The sequence below is a fragment of the Pongo pygmaeus genome, chromosome 23 (genome assembly GCF_028885625.2).
Source record: "Pongo pygmaeus isolate AG05252 chromosome 23, NHGRI_mPonPyg2-v2.0_pri, whole genome shotgun sequence".
Lineage (NCBI taxonomy): Eukaryota > Metazoa > Chordata > Mammalia > Primates > Hominidae > Pongo > Pongo pygmaeus.
This window is the reverse complement of record NC_085931.1, coordinates 34,459,323-34,473,900: the sequence shown is the minus strand read 5'-3', so window position 1 is coordinate 34,473,900 and position 14,578 is coordinate 34,459,323. Positions and strand designations below refer to the sequence as shown.

The following is a 14,578-nucleotide window of genomic DNA, read 5'->3' as shown; positions in this document are numbered from 1 at the left end:
GAGATGAAATCGGAGCTGTAGGCTTTGTAGACAACAGCAGTCATTTCTGGTGGCTTCGGAGAGTGGAGGGGTACTGCAATTTTGCCAATGTGGGTGATACCAAAGGGACTATAGTAATTTTTTCTTCATAATTAAAAACCAGGCCAGGCGCGGTGCCTCGCCTGTAATCCCAGCACTTTGGGAGGCTGGGGCGGGCGGATCACCTGAAGTCAGGAGTTCAAGACCAGCCTGACCAACATGGCGACATCCTGTCTCTACTAAAAATACAAAAAGCGCGCTCCTGTAATTCCAGCTACTCAGGAGGGTGAGGCAGGAGAATCGCTTGAACCCAGGAGGCGGAGGTTGCAGTGAGCCGAGTTCGTGCCACTGTACTCCAGCCTGGGTGACAGAGCGAGACTCCATCTCAAAAAAAACAAAAACCAGACAACAAGGCCGAGCACCCTGGCTCACGCCTGTAATCTCAGTAATTTGGGAGGCCTAGGCGGGCGGATCACCTGAGGTCAGGAGTTCGATACCAGCCTGGCCAACATGGTGAAACCCGGTCTCTACAAAAATTAGCCGGGCGTGGTGGCACACGCTTGTGATCCCAGCGGCTCGGGAGGCCGAGGCAGGAGAATTGCTTAGGAGGCGGAGGGTGCAGTGAACCGAGGTCTCGCCACTGCACCGCACTCCAGCCTGGGTGACAGAGTGAGACTCTGTCTCAAAAATAAACAAACAAACAAAAAAAGAGCTATTACAATATACATGTATGTTGTAAAATAACGAAACCAATATAGAAGGGTGTATAGTGAAAGGAGAAGTATTGTTGTGGGTAAAATTGTTTCTATGAATAAATGGCTGATCCAGTATTTTTTTCCTCCATAAAAACACCTTTTCCCCTTTGATTTAGTGTACACCACACAGAGTCGCTTAGCCGACTCAGTGACTTTTTTGATAGCTGGAGAATGCTTCATAAGGGTTGCAGGTGTGTAGGGGTTTTCTTGCCATTTTCAGTAAGAAAGTGAATGTTGTGCCATAGGAAAGCTTTATCACTGGTGCACGTTGGTAGCCAACCAAATAACGTTGAGTGTCAAGTACAGTATCTAGTGAGTGGAGAATAACTGTAATAATTACAATTACAGTTGTAGTTAAAGTGAAGTTTGTATCAAAATTTCTGTTTCGAAGGTGAACTTTTAGGGGGTGTATCTACGGTGTTTCCTCCTCAGATGTGATTTCTCTGAAGCAGTGGTTCTCTATAATTGACTTGACACGCAGTGCATCTGATATTTCAAATGACTTAAGTGATAGTATCAAAATTACTATCATATACATATTTAAATCACATGACTAACCTGTGTGTGGTATTACACAAACTGCTCAGCTCAGTAAGGGAACAGAAATAAGAAAAAAAGGACAATATTGGGAGTCTTTTTTACAATTCAATTTATTCGATTGAAGGACTATCCTTTCTTTAAAAAAGTTCTGCTTTCTTGGTGTTAAAATAAAGCATCTCTTATGAAGTGATGGTGATAGTAAATGGTGATATATGGTAAACGTAAATAGTAAATTCAAGGGTAGTTATTGTGATTTGTAAAAATAAAGAGAACTGAGAATCTCGTTTTGCTGCTGTTGTTAGGGAGTTCAGGAAAAAGTTCCTGGGGCTTTTGCTGTTAAGAAGATTCAAATATAGAATATTTCTTAAGAATAAATGTGAGTTTATTTTGAGGTCATTTGTCACAGTCTACTGAGAAATCCACTGAGAAAGCTGTTAAATTTGCGTGGCATTAAAGATGTTCCTATTCTGATCATTGTTAAATAGATCTTTTCCTATTAGATATAAAATGTCAGGAGATATTTTGTTTTGAGACAGAGTTTTGCTCTTGTTGCCCAGGCTGGAGTCTAATGGCATGATCTTGGCTCACTGTAACCTCCGCCTCCCAGGTTCAAGCGATTCTCCTGCCTCAGCCTCCCAGGTAGCTGGGATTACAGGCATGTGCCACCACCCCTGGCTGATTTTGTATTTTTAGTAGAGACAGGGTTTCTCCATGTTGGTCAGGCTGGTCTGGAACTCCCGACCTCAGGTGATCTGCCTGCCTTGGCCTCCCAAAGTGCTGGGATTACAGACACTAGCCACCTCACTGGGCCCCAGGAGATTTTTTTGTGTTGTGCCAACAAATAAGCCTAGGCAGGGAAATTCCTTCCGGTGGTTGGAATTGTTAGTACTGAATAGACTAGCTGTGAGGTAAAGAACCCCCATGGGGTTTTCTATCAGCTCAGAAATCATTGTGACCTCAGTCTTTTACTGTGAAATAACATGACCATTAAGAAAGTAGCCTTAAACAATGTATTTTGGGTATGTTGAGGGGGAGGGACAGTTATGATCTGTTCCAAAGTGAACATAACAGATGATCCCTGTCTGTGAAGCCTTTAAAATTTATAGTGCTCTTCTTCTGTTAATTTCAAGTAAGATTTACAGTTATTGTGACATACTCTTAAAAATCCTGCAGTGTATCAAAAGGCACGTTTTTAAAGCATCTTGAAATGAAATTAATAATGTAATATCTACTTCTTCAGAATAGTAGTTTTTACATTCTGAAGACTGACTGACTGACTGCTCTCAGACACTTCTGAGTTCTCTATTTTCAAAGAATAATTTGGTAATTCCATAAAGGAAATCTGTAAATAAGAGAAGAGAGTGAATATCTTTTAACAGTGTTTTTCCTGATCTTTTCCAACATCTTCATTGTGGTTCTGTCCTTTATTTTTTGGTTAAATCCAGAGGTTTACTTCTGCCTGTATCTTTCCAAACTATTAATCTGTTCACAATCACTCTCCCATTTAAACCCTTCAACAGCCCCACTACCTTCCTAATAAGGTCTCCTTAGCTTGGTATCCAGAACACTTCAATACTGGGCTTTGACCCCTGTTCTCCTTCCCCCACCTCTGTTTAGGTGCTTCACTGAGCTGCACCAAACAGCTCTTGGCCCCTTAAAATCTCTGCAGTCTCCTTGTCTCCCTCTGCTGGAATATTCTTCTCTCACTACATCTGATGATTGCCTTCAAAACTCAGCTCATTTTCTTATTTCCTTGCCCTTTTCATGTCCCTTGTTTTCCTCCAATTAAATTAATGTTCCAAACTCAAAAGAAAAACAACTCAGCTCAGGCATCACCTTGCCTGGAAGGCTTCCCTAGTCCTCCTGCCTCCTGCAGACTTGTCTGGCACCCTGTGCATTTGGGATTTGGCACACTATGTCTCATCTGCGGCCTCCACTGGATGATGAGACCGTAAGTGTGTGGCTTGACGGAAAGTTGTTGACTCTGCTGGGGTGCTGGTACAGTGCTGGGCACGGCAGTGTTACAGAGGAAGTAAGCCACTTAGTTTCTGCCCTTAGGAGCTTTTATTCTAGTTGCAATTGACCCTGCCAGCTGTGAGACACCTCCCAGTAGTGCATACCAACTTTCAAAGTCTGTTTAATTGTATCTTAGTGTCTGATTCCAATTTTATTTCTTGAAGGAGGGGAGTGTCTCTAATGTCTTATTTTGGCACCCAGAGACCAGGTAGGCATCATTTTTGTCCCAAATTGTGGAAAGAATGTACATTTGGCACAGATTACTTCCCTTTTTTCTCTTGTACACCTTTCACCTTTTTTGGTTTTTTTTTTTTTTTTTTTTTTTGAGTTTGATGTGTTTGGACAGTAAGGGTTTAAGAGATTAAGATTAAATTTCAACTTTGTCTATTGTGCATATAGCCGAAGGAAAACAAAAAGTTAAAGAGGAAAAATGCATTGCCTCTAAGAAGAAGACTCATTATTCAACTTTTTAAATTTTTAATTGTTTTCAGAGACTGGGTCTCACCCTATCACCCAGGCTGGAGAGGTGATCATAGCTCACTGTAGCCTTGAACTCCTGGGTTCAAGCATTCCTCTTGCCTTAGTCTTCTCACTAGCTGAGACTGCAGGCCCGCGCCAGCACACCTGGCTAATTTTACAAAAATTGTTTTGGAGAGATGTGATCTTGCCATCTTGCCTAGGCTGGTGTGGAACTCCTGGGTTCAAGCAAACCTCCCGCCTTGGCCACCCTAAGTATTGGGATTACAGGCGTGACCCATTGTGCCCAGCCTAAACTTTTTTTTTTTTTTTTTTAATGCTGAGCTGTACACAGAAGAAAGTAAAGGTCTTGGTCAAGCCTAGGAAAGAAGTATGCAAAGAAACTGGTGGCAGGCTGGATGTGGGCATATTTCAGGGCTTTGGGACGTGAAGAGAAGATGATTGCTTGAGGCTGAGTTCGAGACCAGCCTGGGCAACATAACATGACCCTGTCTGTACAAATAAACATTTTACAATTAGCCAGGTGTATGTACCCTAGAACTTAAAGTATAATAAAAATAAAAATAAAATTAGCCAGGTGTGGTGGTGTGCACCTGTAGTCTCAGCTACTTGAGAGGCTGAGGCAGGGGGATCTCCTGAGTCCAGGTGTTTGAGGCTGCAGTGAGCTAGGATCACACCGCTGTTCTCCAGCCTGGGCTACAAAGAGAGACTCTGTCTCTAAAGAAAAACATACTGGTGGCATTGTCAAGATTTGTCAAGAAATTGCCATTATACTGGGCCCAGTGGTGCACACCTGTAGTGCCAGCTTTTCAGGAGGCTGAAGTGGGAGAATCTCTTGAGCCTAGGAGTTGGAGTTCAGCGTGGGCAGCATTGCAAGAGCCCAGTCTCAAAAATATTAGGTCAATAACGTTTATTTTAATTAAGAAAAAGAAATATCTGCTAAAATTTAAAGCTGTTCTATTCTTCCTCTCCTAGTGTTCTTGGGGAAGATCCTGACGAAGCCATTTTCCAGTGGCACCTCTTCCACCATGAGTTCCTGAGGCAGTCTGATGGGGCTGCTTTATTCCAGAACAATCACAGTGAGACCTTTTCTCCCAATAAATGCCCCCTTTCTCTCTTTAATGCATTCTCTTGCTTACAAAACACTGGTGTCTCCTTATCATGGTTTGGTTCTACCCCACTGGGCCCAAGAATTCTTGCCCAGGAGCAACTGAATTTTCTTCTTGCTTGCTTTTTAAAACTTTGGTGGGGTAGAGCCAATTTTAAATCTTCTGATCCATCTTTTCATTGTTTTTCTCGCCCTTCTGCATTTTCTGCAAATTCCGTTGAATCACTGCAGTTACTTAGGTTTGCTTCGTCTCCCCCATTACAAACTACTTGCTGGATTTTTCAACCCTAGTTCCCTCCTTTTTATGATTTATGCTCGTTTCTTTGTACACTTCATCTTGCTCCATCTCCCAACTCATGGCCTCTGGCCCTGGATTATTGTTTTAGTCTTTTATTTTTTGTCGTCTTCTACCTCAACACTTATCTTCCTCTCCCAGTCTCATGTACCCTATCACCAAGGTTGTCATTAACCTTTCATATTATTCCTCATTATCCATGTATTCATTTGCAAATAAGCGTATATTAACAAAATCATAGGTTTATGGAGATATAATTCACATACCTTAAAATTCAGGCTTTTTGAAGTGTACCTTTCATGTGGTTTTTGGTATGTTCACAAAGTTATGCATTGATCACCACCATCTGATTCCATAACATGTTCAATACCTCAAAAAGAAGTCTGTACTCATTAGTAGTCATTTCACATTCACCACTCTGGCTCTGGGCAGTCACTGATCTTTGTGTCTCTATGGATTTGCCTAGTCTAGGTATTTTTATGTAAATGGAATCATACAACATGTGACCTTTTGTTTGACTTTTTTCATTTAGCAAAATGTTATCAAGGTCTATCCCTGTTGTAGCATGTATTAGCACTTCATTTCTTATATGGCTGAATGATAATTCATGCTTTATTTGTCCATCAGTTGATGAACATTTGCGTTTTTGCCACTTTGGGCTATTATGAATAATGCTACTGTGAAGTGTGTACAAGTTCCTCTGCAAATTTTTGTGTGGACATATCCTTTCAATTCTCTTAGGTGTATATCTGGGAGTTGAATTGCTGGGTCATGTAGTAGCTATGTTAAACATTTTGAGAAACTGCTAAAATGTTTTCCAGAGCTGTACCATTTTACATTCTGTGTATGAGGATTCCACGTTCTCCACTTCCTTACCAGTGTATGGATTTGGGGGTGTACTTTTTACAAAGTGGGATTAGGCTGGGCACAGTGGCTCACACCTGTAATCCCAACACTTTGGGAAGCTGAGGTGGGAGGATCACTTGAGCCCAGTAGTTTGAGACCAGCCTGGGCAACATAGGGAGACCCTGTCTCTACGAAAAATAATTTGAAATAAATTAGCTGGGCATTGTGGCACACACCTGTAGTCCCAGCTACATGGGAGGCTGAGGTGGAAGGATTCCCTGAGCCCAGAAGTTTGAGGTTGCAGTGAGCCATGATGGTAGCACTATACTGTAGCCTGGGTGTCAGAGGAAGACTCCGTTTCAGGGAAGAAAAAAAAAGTGGGATGATATATTTGACACTTTTCTTCTTGTTTTCTTAGTTTCATACTTCTGGAAATTCCATTAAATTAGCTGGTACCACTCTAACTCATTGTGTTTCATGGCTTCATAGTAATATTGCATAATATAAATATACCATTCATTCGTCAAAGTTAGCAGATATTGACTGTTAGGTGCCAGGCACTGCTCTAAGTGTTAAACAAAAACACACAAAAACTTTTCATTCTTAGAGTTTATTTTCCAATGGAGGGGGTGGAGGGAGGTAAGAATTTAGGAAATAAATTAATTACATATATAGCATAGGGTTTTACCAGTGAGTGCAGCTTGAATCGTTGGCAGCTTTCTTAGTAGTATAAATACAGTACTAAAGATGAAATTACTCTAAATGGTGTTACTTAAATTACTGTAATAAGTATTACTGTTACTCACTTTGCAGGTGAAAGTGGAAACAGCATCATAAAATGAAAAATAGAAAACAGCTGGTTAATGTGGACCTGGAGTTTTTCTAGGACATAAACTGATGAGCTAGAAAAGTAAATGTGTCAGTCCTTGGTAGCAAAGTTTGTAGATTTCTAAATTTTATCCAAATCCTCTTAATCTAGTGATTAATAGACACTCTTCACAAAAGGATGAGGGAGGTATATGTGTATGTGTTGAAAGGTTCCGAAGGATGCAACTGAGAGTATTTTTGGGGGACATGGCAAAACTTCCAGGCCCATTCAAGAGTCTTGTTTTCTCCCTGAGCTTTTATGTATTTATTATATTGCCCTATTAATTATTGAGATTGTGCCTTACAGTAAAACCTGCTTTAAATTGTTGACGCTATAATTTAAAATAATCTGGGTCACCTAGAGTGGTTAAGCCTGGAAGAAAAGGATGTCTTTCCTGCCAGGGCAGATTGTATGTAGATATGCAACCTGGTTGCGCCTGTGCTAACCCCTGCTCTGTTGGGCCTAGAAGTAATGCAGTTAAACGTTTCTGTTCTGATTTAAAAAAAAAAAAAATTTGACTTTGTTTACCTTTTATTTTATTTTAATTTAGAGACAAGGTTTCACTATTTTGCACAGGCTGGTCTCGAATTCCTGGGCTCAAGTGGTCCCCTTGCCTCGGCCTCCCAAATGCTGGGATTACAGGCATGAGCCACTGCACCTGGCCTTAACTTTGAAATGAAGGTAGAAATGTACATTTTATTATTATTGTTATTATTATTATTTTAGAAATGGGTCTAGCTCTGTTGCCCAGGTTGGAGGGCAACAATGGTGCAATCACAGCTCACTGCAGCCTCGACATCTCCTGGGCTCAAGTGATTTTCCTGCCTCAGCATCCTGAGTAGTTAGGACTACAGGTACTCGTCACCACAGCTAATTTTTATTTCTGTAGAGACAGGGTCTCACTATGTTGCCCAAGCTGATCTCGCACTCCTGGGCTGGAGTGATTCTCCTGCCTCAGTCTCCTAAAGTGCTAGGATTATATGTGTAAGTCACTGTGCCCAGCCTAGAAATGCACGTTTTAGACACACATTTACTCAACTTTCCTCTTGCCTGCCCAGGACTATCCAACTGTATTTTTGTGCCTCAGAGTCCTTTCAGATGTTCTGCTTTTACTGGGAACTCATAGGCAGTAAGATCAAATGCTGACCTTTGAGGCATCTATGCACTTCCAAAACCTGCTTCCTCTCTCATTTGCCACTTTATTTATTTATTTTTTGAGATGGAGTCTCACTCTGTTGCCCAGGCTGGAGTTCAGTGGCACGATCTCGGCTCACTGCAGCCTCCGCCTCCTAGGTTCAAGTGATTCACCTGCCTCAGCCTCCTGAGTAGCTGGGATCACAGGCAAGCGCTACCACACCCAGCTAATTTTTATATTTTTAGTAGAGATGGGGGTTTCACCATGTTGACCAGGCTGGTGTCGAACTCCTGACTTTGGCCTTCCAAAGTGCTGGGATTACAGGCCAGAGCCACCATGACCATCCTCATTTGCCACTTTAAATTTTAGGAGATGAAAAAATTAAGTATCCCCAAAAGCTCAGGGGTTCCTATTTGGGACTTCAGTTACAGAGATTCATTTTTTTGTTTCCAGGCTGGGTGCAGTGGCTCACACCTGTAATCCCAGCACTTTGGGAGGCCAAGGAGGGAGGATTGCTTGAGCCCAGGAGTTCAAGACCATCTCGGGCAACATAGTGAGACCTCATCTCTACTAAAAATAACAAATTTAGTCAGGCATGGTGGCACTCGCCTGTGATCCCAGCTGCTCAGGAGGCTGAGGTGGGAGTATCCCTTGAGTCTGGGAGATTGAGGCTGCAGTGAGTTGTGATTGCACCACTGTGCTCCAACTTGAGTGACAGAGTGAGACCTTGTTTCAAAACAAACAAACAAACAAAAATATTTGTTTCCAAATGGCACGCAAGGAAGGTAGTAATCCCTGAGTGTTAAGCCAGCAGATTTTGCCACTTCATTTTGTGTGCTAACTCAACAAATCAGGACACCTGATGAGTTGAGGTGTTCAAGGTAAAGCTCTGCTATGCCCCCTCCTTCATAGGCTGTTTTGCTTGGGCCTCCCAGTGATGGAGGACTACCTCTTTGCTTGCTAGAGTCTCTATAGTTTTCTTTTCTTTTTTTTTTTTTCCGGAGACGGAGTCTCACTCTGTCACCCAGGCTGCGGCATGATCTTGGCTCAGTGCAACCTCCGCCTCCTGGGTTCAAGCGATTTTCATGCCTCAGCCTTCCAAGTAGCTGGGATTACAGGCATGTGCCACCATGCCTGGCTAATTTTTTGTATTTTTAGTAGAGACGGGGTTTCACCATGTTGGTCAGGCTGGTCTTGCACTTCTGACCTCAAGTGATCTGCCCACCTCAGCCTCCCAAAGTGCTGGGATTACAGGCGTGAGCCACCATGCCCAGGTGAACGGAATAGTTTTCCATTCACCACAGTTTGTGACAGTCTCTACATTGTGAAGTGACAAGTTCTCCTCTCTTTTCCTTCTGCCCCTCATCACCTTTTTCTTCCTGATTTCTTTTTCGAAGTTTGCTGTCTTGAATTGGTGTTTAAAGGATGACATAGCAGACAACGGGACTGACACATGAACTCTTATGCGTTACTGAGGAATTTCTCAGTGCTCTATCTGCATCATCTGCTCGCTCTCTCCTTCCTAGGTGCTAGCCTGCCAACCTGCTTTGAGAAATTGGAAATGAATCGGGGTGGGGGGTAATCAGCCTCCCCTTGTACATGTAGGGACCGCATCTCCAATGCCTTGCTTTACATAATAACGAATGGTGTTTTGCTTACCTACTTCCACACAAACTGCTGATATGGTTAAGATTTGGGAAAGGGGAAGAAGGGAATTTTGGGTTTTGAGGAGTAGCTGGGGCTTGAACAAAGAAGAGGTAGTAATGAACATTCCTGGGGTGAGGCAATTAGTTAGCTGAGGGGGAAGAAGGCATATAATAAATTAGGGATTGACAGACTGTCTGTAAAGGGCCAGACAGTACATGTTTTAGTCATTGAAGACCGTAAGGTCTCTGTTGCAACTAATCAACTCCATCATTGTAGTGCAAAAGTAACCACAGATGCTACAGATGTGAATGAATGTGACTATGTTTCAATAACATTTTCTTCTCTTTTTTTGAGACAGTGTCACTCTGTTATTGAGGCTGGAGGGCAGCAGTATGATCACAGCTTATTGCAGCCCTGACTTCCTAGGCTCAAGTGATCCTTCCACCTCAGCCTTCCAAGTAGCTGGGACTACAGGCACACACCACCACGCCCCACTAATTTTTGTATTTTTTGTAGAGGCGGGGTTTCACCATGTTGGCCAGGCTGGTCTTGAACCCCTGAACTTCTGGGCTCACGCTGTGCACCCTACTCGGCCACCGAAAGTGTTGGGATTACAGGCATGAGCAGTGTCCAGCCCAAAATAGTCTTTTGATTTTTTTTCCCCCAACCATTTAAAAGTGCAAAACATTCTTAGTTTTTGGGCCGAAAAAAGACAAGTGATGGGTCATATTTGGCCCCGGATTGTGGTTTGTTGACCCCTGTCATAGAAGAACAGGAAGCAGAGAGGACTGGTTGTAGGGCCTGGGAAACCAAGCCAGGGAGTTAGACTTAAAGTAGTATGAAAGAGGAAACCATTTTTGTAATGTAATGAAAATTTTAAAGGAAGGATGTTTTGTATTTATATGTGTTCCTGGAAGCATCTGAGTTTTTATTCACAACACATTTTCACTATGGAAAATTTCAAACATTTACAAAGTAGAGAGAAAAATGTAATGAAATACCAAGTGATGTATGTATCACCTACCTTCAACAATTATCAGTCGTAGGTCCTTTGCATTTCTGTGTTTTAGAATCAACTTGTCACATTCTACAAAAAAGCTCCTGGAATTTCTTTTGGGATTGTTTTGAGTCTGTAGATAATTTCAGGGGAAGAATTGACTTCTTAATAAAATTGAGTCTCCTAACCCATGACCATGGTATACTTTGCAATTTATTTAGTTTTTCTTTAATTTTTCTCAACAAAATTTTGTAGTTTTCAGTGTACAAATCTTTCCAGTTTTTTGAAGGGATGTGGTCAGATTTACTCCTATTTCATATATTTTGATACTGTGAATTTCAACTTCCCATTATTCATTGCTAATATATAAAAATAATACTTGGTTTTTGTATATTAATCTTGTATCCTGAGACCTTAATGTAATTCATTTTCAAAGCTTTTTTGTGGATTCCATTGGCTATTCTTTCAATATTGTCTGTGAATAAAGACAGTTGTACTTTTTTCTTCCCACTCTGAATGCCTTTTATTTATTTTTGCTTCCTTTATTGCACTGGCTAGAACTTCTAAGTACATAATGAATAGAAGTGTAACTGCCCAATGGGTTCACCTTGCCCATTTCCTAGACAGAGCCGAATCATCAAGATGGGAATTGCGATAGAGAAAGAGTAATTCAGGCAGAGCCTGCTGGGTGGGAGACTGGAGTTTTATTATTACTCAAATCAGTCTCCCTGAGCATTTGAGGAGCAGAGTTTTTAAGGACAGCTTGGCAGGTGGGGGGAAGCCAATGGGCCAGGAGTGCTGATTGGTCAGGGATGAAATCAAAGGGAGTTGAAGCTTTCTTCTTGAGCTGAGTCAGTTCCTGGGTGGGGGCCACAAGATCAGATGAGCCAGTTAATCGATCTGGATGGTGCCAGCTGATCCATCAAGTGCAGGGTCTGCAAAATTTCTCAAGCACTGATCTTAAGAGCAGTTTAGGGAGGGTCAGAATCTTTAGCCTTCAGCTGCATGACTCCTAAACCATAATTTCTAATCTTGTGGCTAATGTGAGTCCTACGAAGGCAGTCTGGTGCCCAGGCAAGAAGGAGGTCTGCTTTGGGAAAGGGCTGTTACCGTCTTTGTTTTAAACTATCAACTATAAACTAAGTTTCTCCCGAAGTTAGTTCAGTCTACACCCAGGAATGAGCAAGGACAACTTGGAGGTTAGAAGCAAGATGGAGTCGGTTAAGTTAGATCTCTCACTGTCTCAGTCATAATTTTGCAAAGGCAGTTTCAATCATGGTAAAAGTGGATTTCCTTGTCTCATTTTTGATCTTATGGGGAAAATATTCAGTCTTAGATCATTCAGCATGATATTAGCTACAGATATTTCATATATGCTGTTTATCAGGTTTAGTAGGTTATCCTCTGTGTGGAGTTTTGCATTTTTTTAAATAAGGAATGAATGTTGGGTTTTGTTTAGTGTTTTTCTGTGTGTATTGAGAAGATCATATGGCTTTTCTGTTTTAGTTTACAATGTGGTGAGTTACATTGAGTTTTCAATTTTTTTTTCTTTTTTTTTTAAGACGGGGTCGCACCCTGTCACCCAGGCTGGAGTGCAGTGGCATAATCCTGGCTTACTGCAACCTCTGCCTCCTGGGTTCAAGCAATTCTCCTGCCTTAGCCTCCCAAATAGCTGTGATTACAGGTGTGCACCACCATGCCTGGCTAATTTTTGTATTTTTAGTAGAGGCGGGGTTTCAGCATGTTGGCCAGGCTGGTCTCAAACTACTGACCTCAGGTGATCCACCCACCTCAGCCTCCCAAAGTGCTGGGATTACAGGCATGAGTCACTGTGCCTGGCCGATTTTTTTTTTTTTTTTTTTTTTTTTGAGATGGAGTCTTGTACTGCCGCCCAGGCTGGAGTGCAGTAGTTCTACCTCGGCTCACTGCAAGCTCCTCCTCCTGGGTTCATGCCATTCTCCTGCCTCAGCGTCCAGAGTAGCTGGGACTACTGGCACTGGCCACCATGCCCGGCTAATTTTTTGTCTTTTTAGTAGATGTGGGGTTTCACTGTGTTAGCCAGGATGGTCTCGATCTCCTGACCTGGTGATCCGCCCACCTCGGTCTCCCAAAGTGCTGGGATTAGAGGAGTGAGCCACCACGCCCAGCCTGCCTGGCCAATTTTTGAATGTTAAACTAACTTTGCATTTGTGGGATAAACCCTACTTGGTTATGATATATTATCCTTTTTTTCTAGATTGTTAGACTCAGTTTGCTAAAATTTTGTTTGTAATTTTTACATTTATTTTCACAAGAGATATGGGTCTGTAGTTTTCTTTTTTTGTAATGTCTGTCAGATTTTGGTATCAAAGTAATGCTGGCTTCATAGAATGAGTTGGGAAATATTCTTCTCAGTTTTCTGGAAGAGTTTGTAAAGAATTTGTTTTATTTCTTCTTTAGTGGAATTCCTGAGTGAATCCATCTACGCCTGGGGTTTTCATTGTAGGAAAGTTTTTAACTACAAATCCAATTTCTTCAATAAATATAGAGGTATTCAAGTTATTTATCACTGTTTGAGCTTCGATAGTTTGTCTTTCAAGAAATTCACTTATTTTATGATAGTTTGTCTTTCAAGAAATTCATTTATTTTATCCAAGTTGTTGAATTTACTGGCATAAAGTGGTTCCTGATAGTCTCTTATTTTCCTCTGATAGCTGTAGAATCTGTAGTGTTGTTACCCTTTCCATTCTTAATGCTGGTAATTTGTGTCCTCTCTTTTTTATGAGTGTGGCTAGAGGTTTATCAGTTTTCTTGATCTTCTCAACCCATTTTTTGTTTCATTGATCTCTATTTTACGTTTTCTGTTTCACTGATTTTTACTTAGATGTTTATTCTTTTCTTCTCCATACTTTGTGTTTCATTGCTCTTCTTTTCCTTGTTTCTTAAAGTAGGAGCTGATTTGAGTCTTCTTCTTTTCCAATATAGGTATTTAGTGTTATAAATTTCCCTTTACTGCTTTAAGGGTAGCCCACAAATTTTGATATGTTATGTTTTCATTTTAAGTTCAAAACACATTGATTTCCCTTTTGGTTTCTTCTTTAGTTCATAGATTTAGAAGTATGTGAGTTCGTGAGTATTTTGGAATTTTCCAGAGATATTGCATTATTTTGTAATTTCATTAATAGAGAATCTTTTATTTATTTATTTATTTTTTGAGACAGAGTCTTGCTCTGTCACCCAGGCTGGAGTGCAGTGGCGTGATCTCGGCTCACTGCAAGCTCTGCCTTCTGGGTTCATGCCATTCTCCTGCCTCAGCCTCCCGAGTAGCTGGGACTACAGGCACCCACTACCACATCCGGCTAATTTTTTTTGTATTTTTAGTAGAGACGGGATTTCACCGCATTAGCCAGGATGGTCTCAATCTGACCTCGTGATCCGCCAGCCTTGGCCTCTGAAAGTGCTGGGATTACGTGCGTGAACCACAACACCCAGCTGAGAATCTTTTAAAAAAAAACACCACCACAATACTATTATCCGATCTTTAAAAAGCAACAGTTCAGAAAGAAGGAGGACAATTTGAAAGAATACAGAAAGGATCAGAGAGATCTGTGTCAGTCAAGAAAGCCTGATAAAAGGCCAGTGGAGTGACTCATGCAGAGTAGAGGGAGTGGATGAGAAGAGAAGGGGAGAGACACATAGTCACCAGGGACAATCAAAGGAAAAGTAAGTGTAAGTTTGTAGTTGATTGAATGAGGAAGATGGAGGAAGGTAAAAGAAAGCTGTGTTGAATTAAACTCTAGAGTGATCAAAGCTGTGGTGGTTAGGATTGGAAGAGGGTGGCACACACTTAGATTGGAGTGACAAAGTTTGTAGCGGTCCAGAAGAACCTCTGAAGTT

The 14,578-nt window shown here is 41.6% G+C and overlaps 1 protein-coding gene across 5 annotated transcripts in view; it reads left to right on the top strand.

Moving 5' to 3' along the window:
• Nucleotides 1-14,578, top strand: part of SPECC1L (sperm antigen with calponin homology and coiled-coil domains 1 like) — a 148,148-nt gene that overhangs the window by 1,194 nt on the left and 132,376 nt on the right. For 2 of the 5 annotated variants that reach the window (XM_054469315.2, XM_054469311.2), the window contains one exon: nt 4,782-4,885. The exons of the other annotated variants lie outside the window; for them this stretch is intronic. In XM_054469315.2, the coding sequence (XP_054325290.1) occupies nt 4,856-4,885 (30 nt within the window). In that variant the 5' untranslated portion in view covers nt 4,782-4,855. Of the gene's footprint in view, nt 1-4,781; nt 4,886-14,578 lie in introns of those variants that run through there. 5 annotated transcript variants of the gene reach the window in all.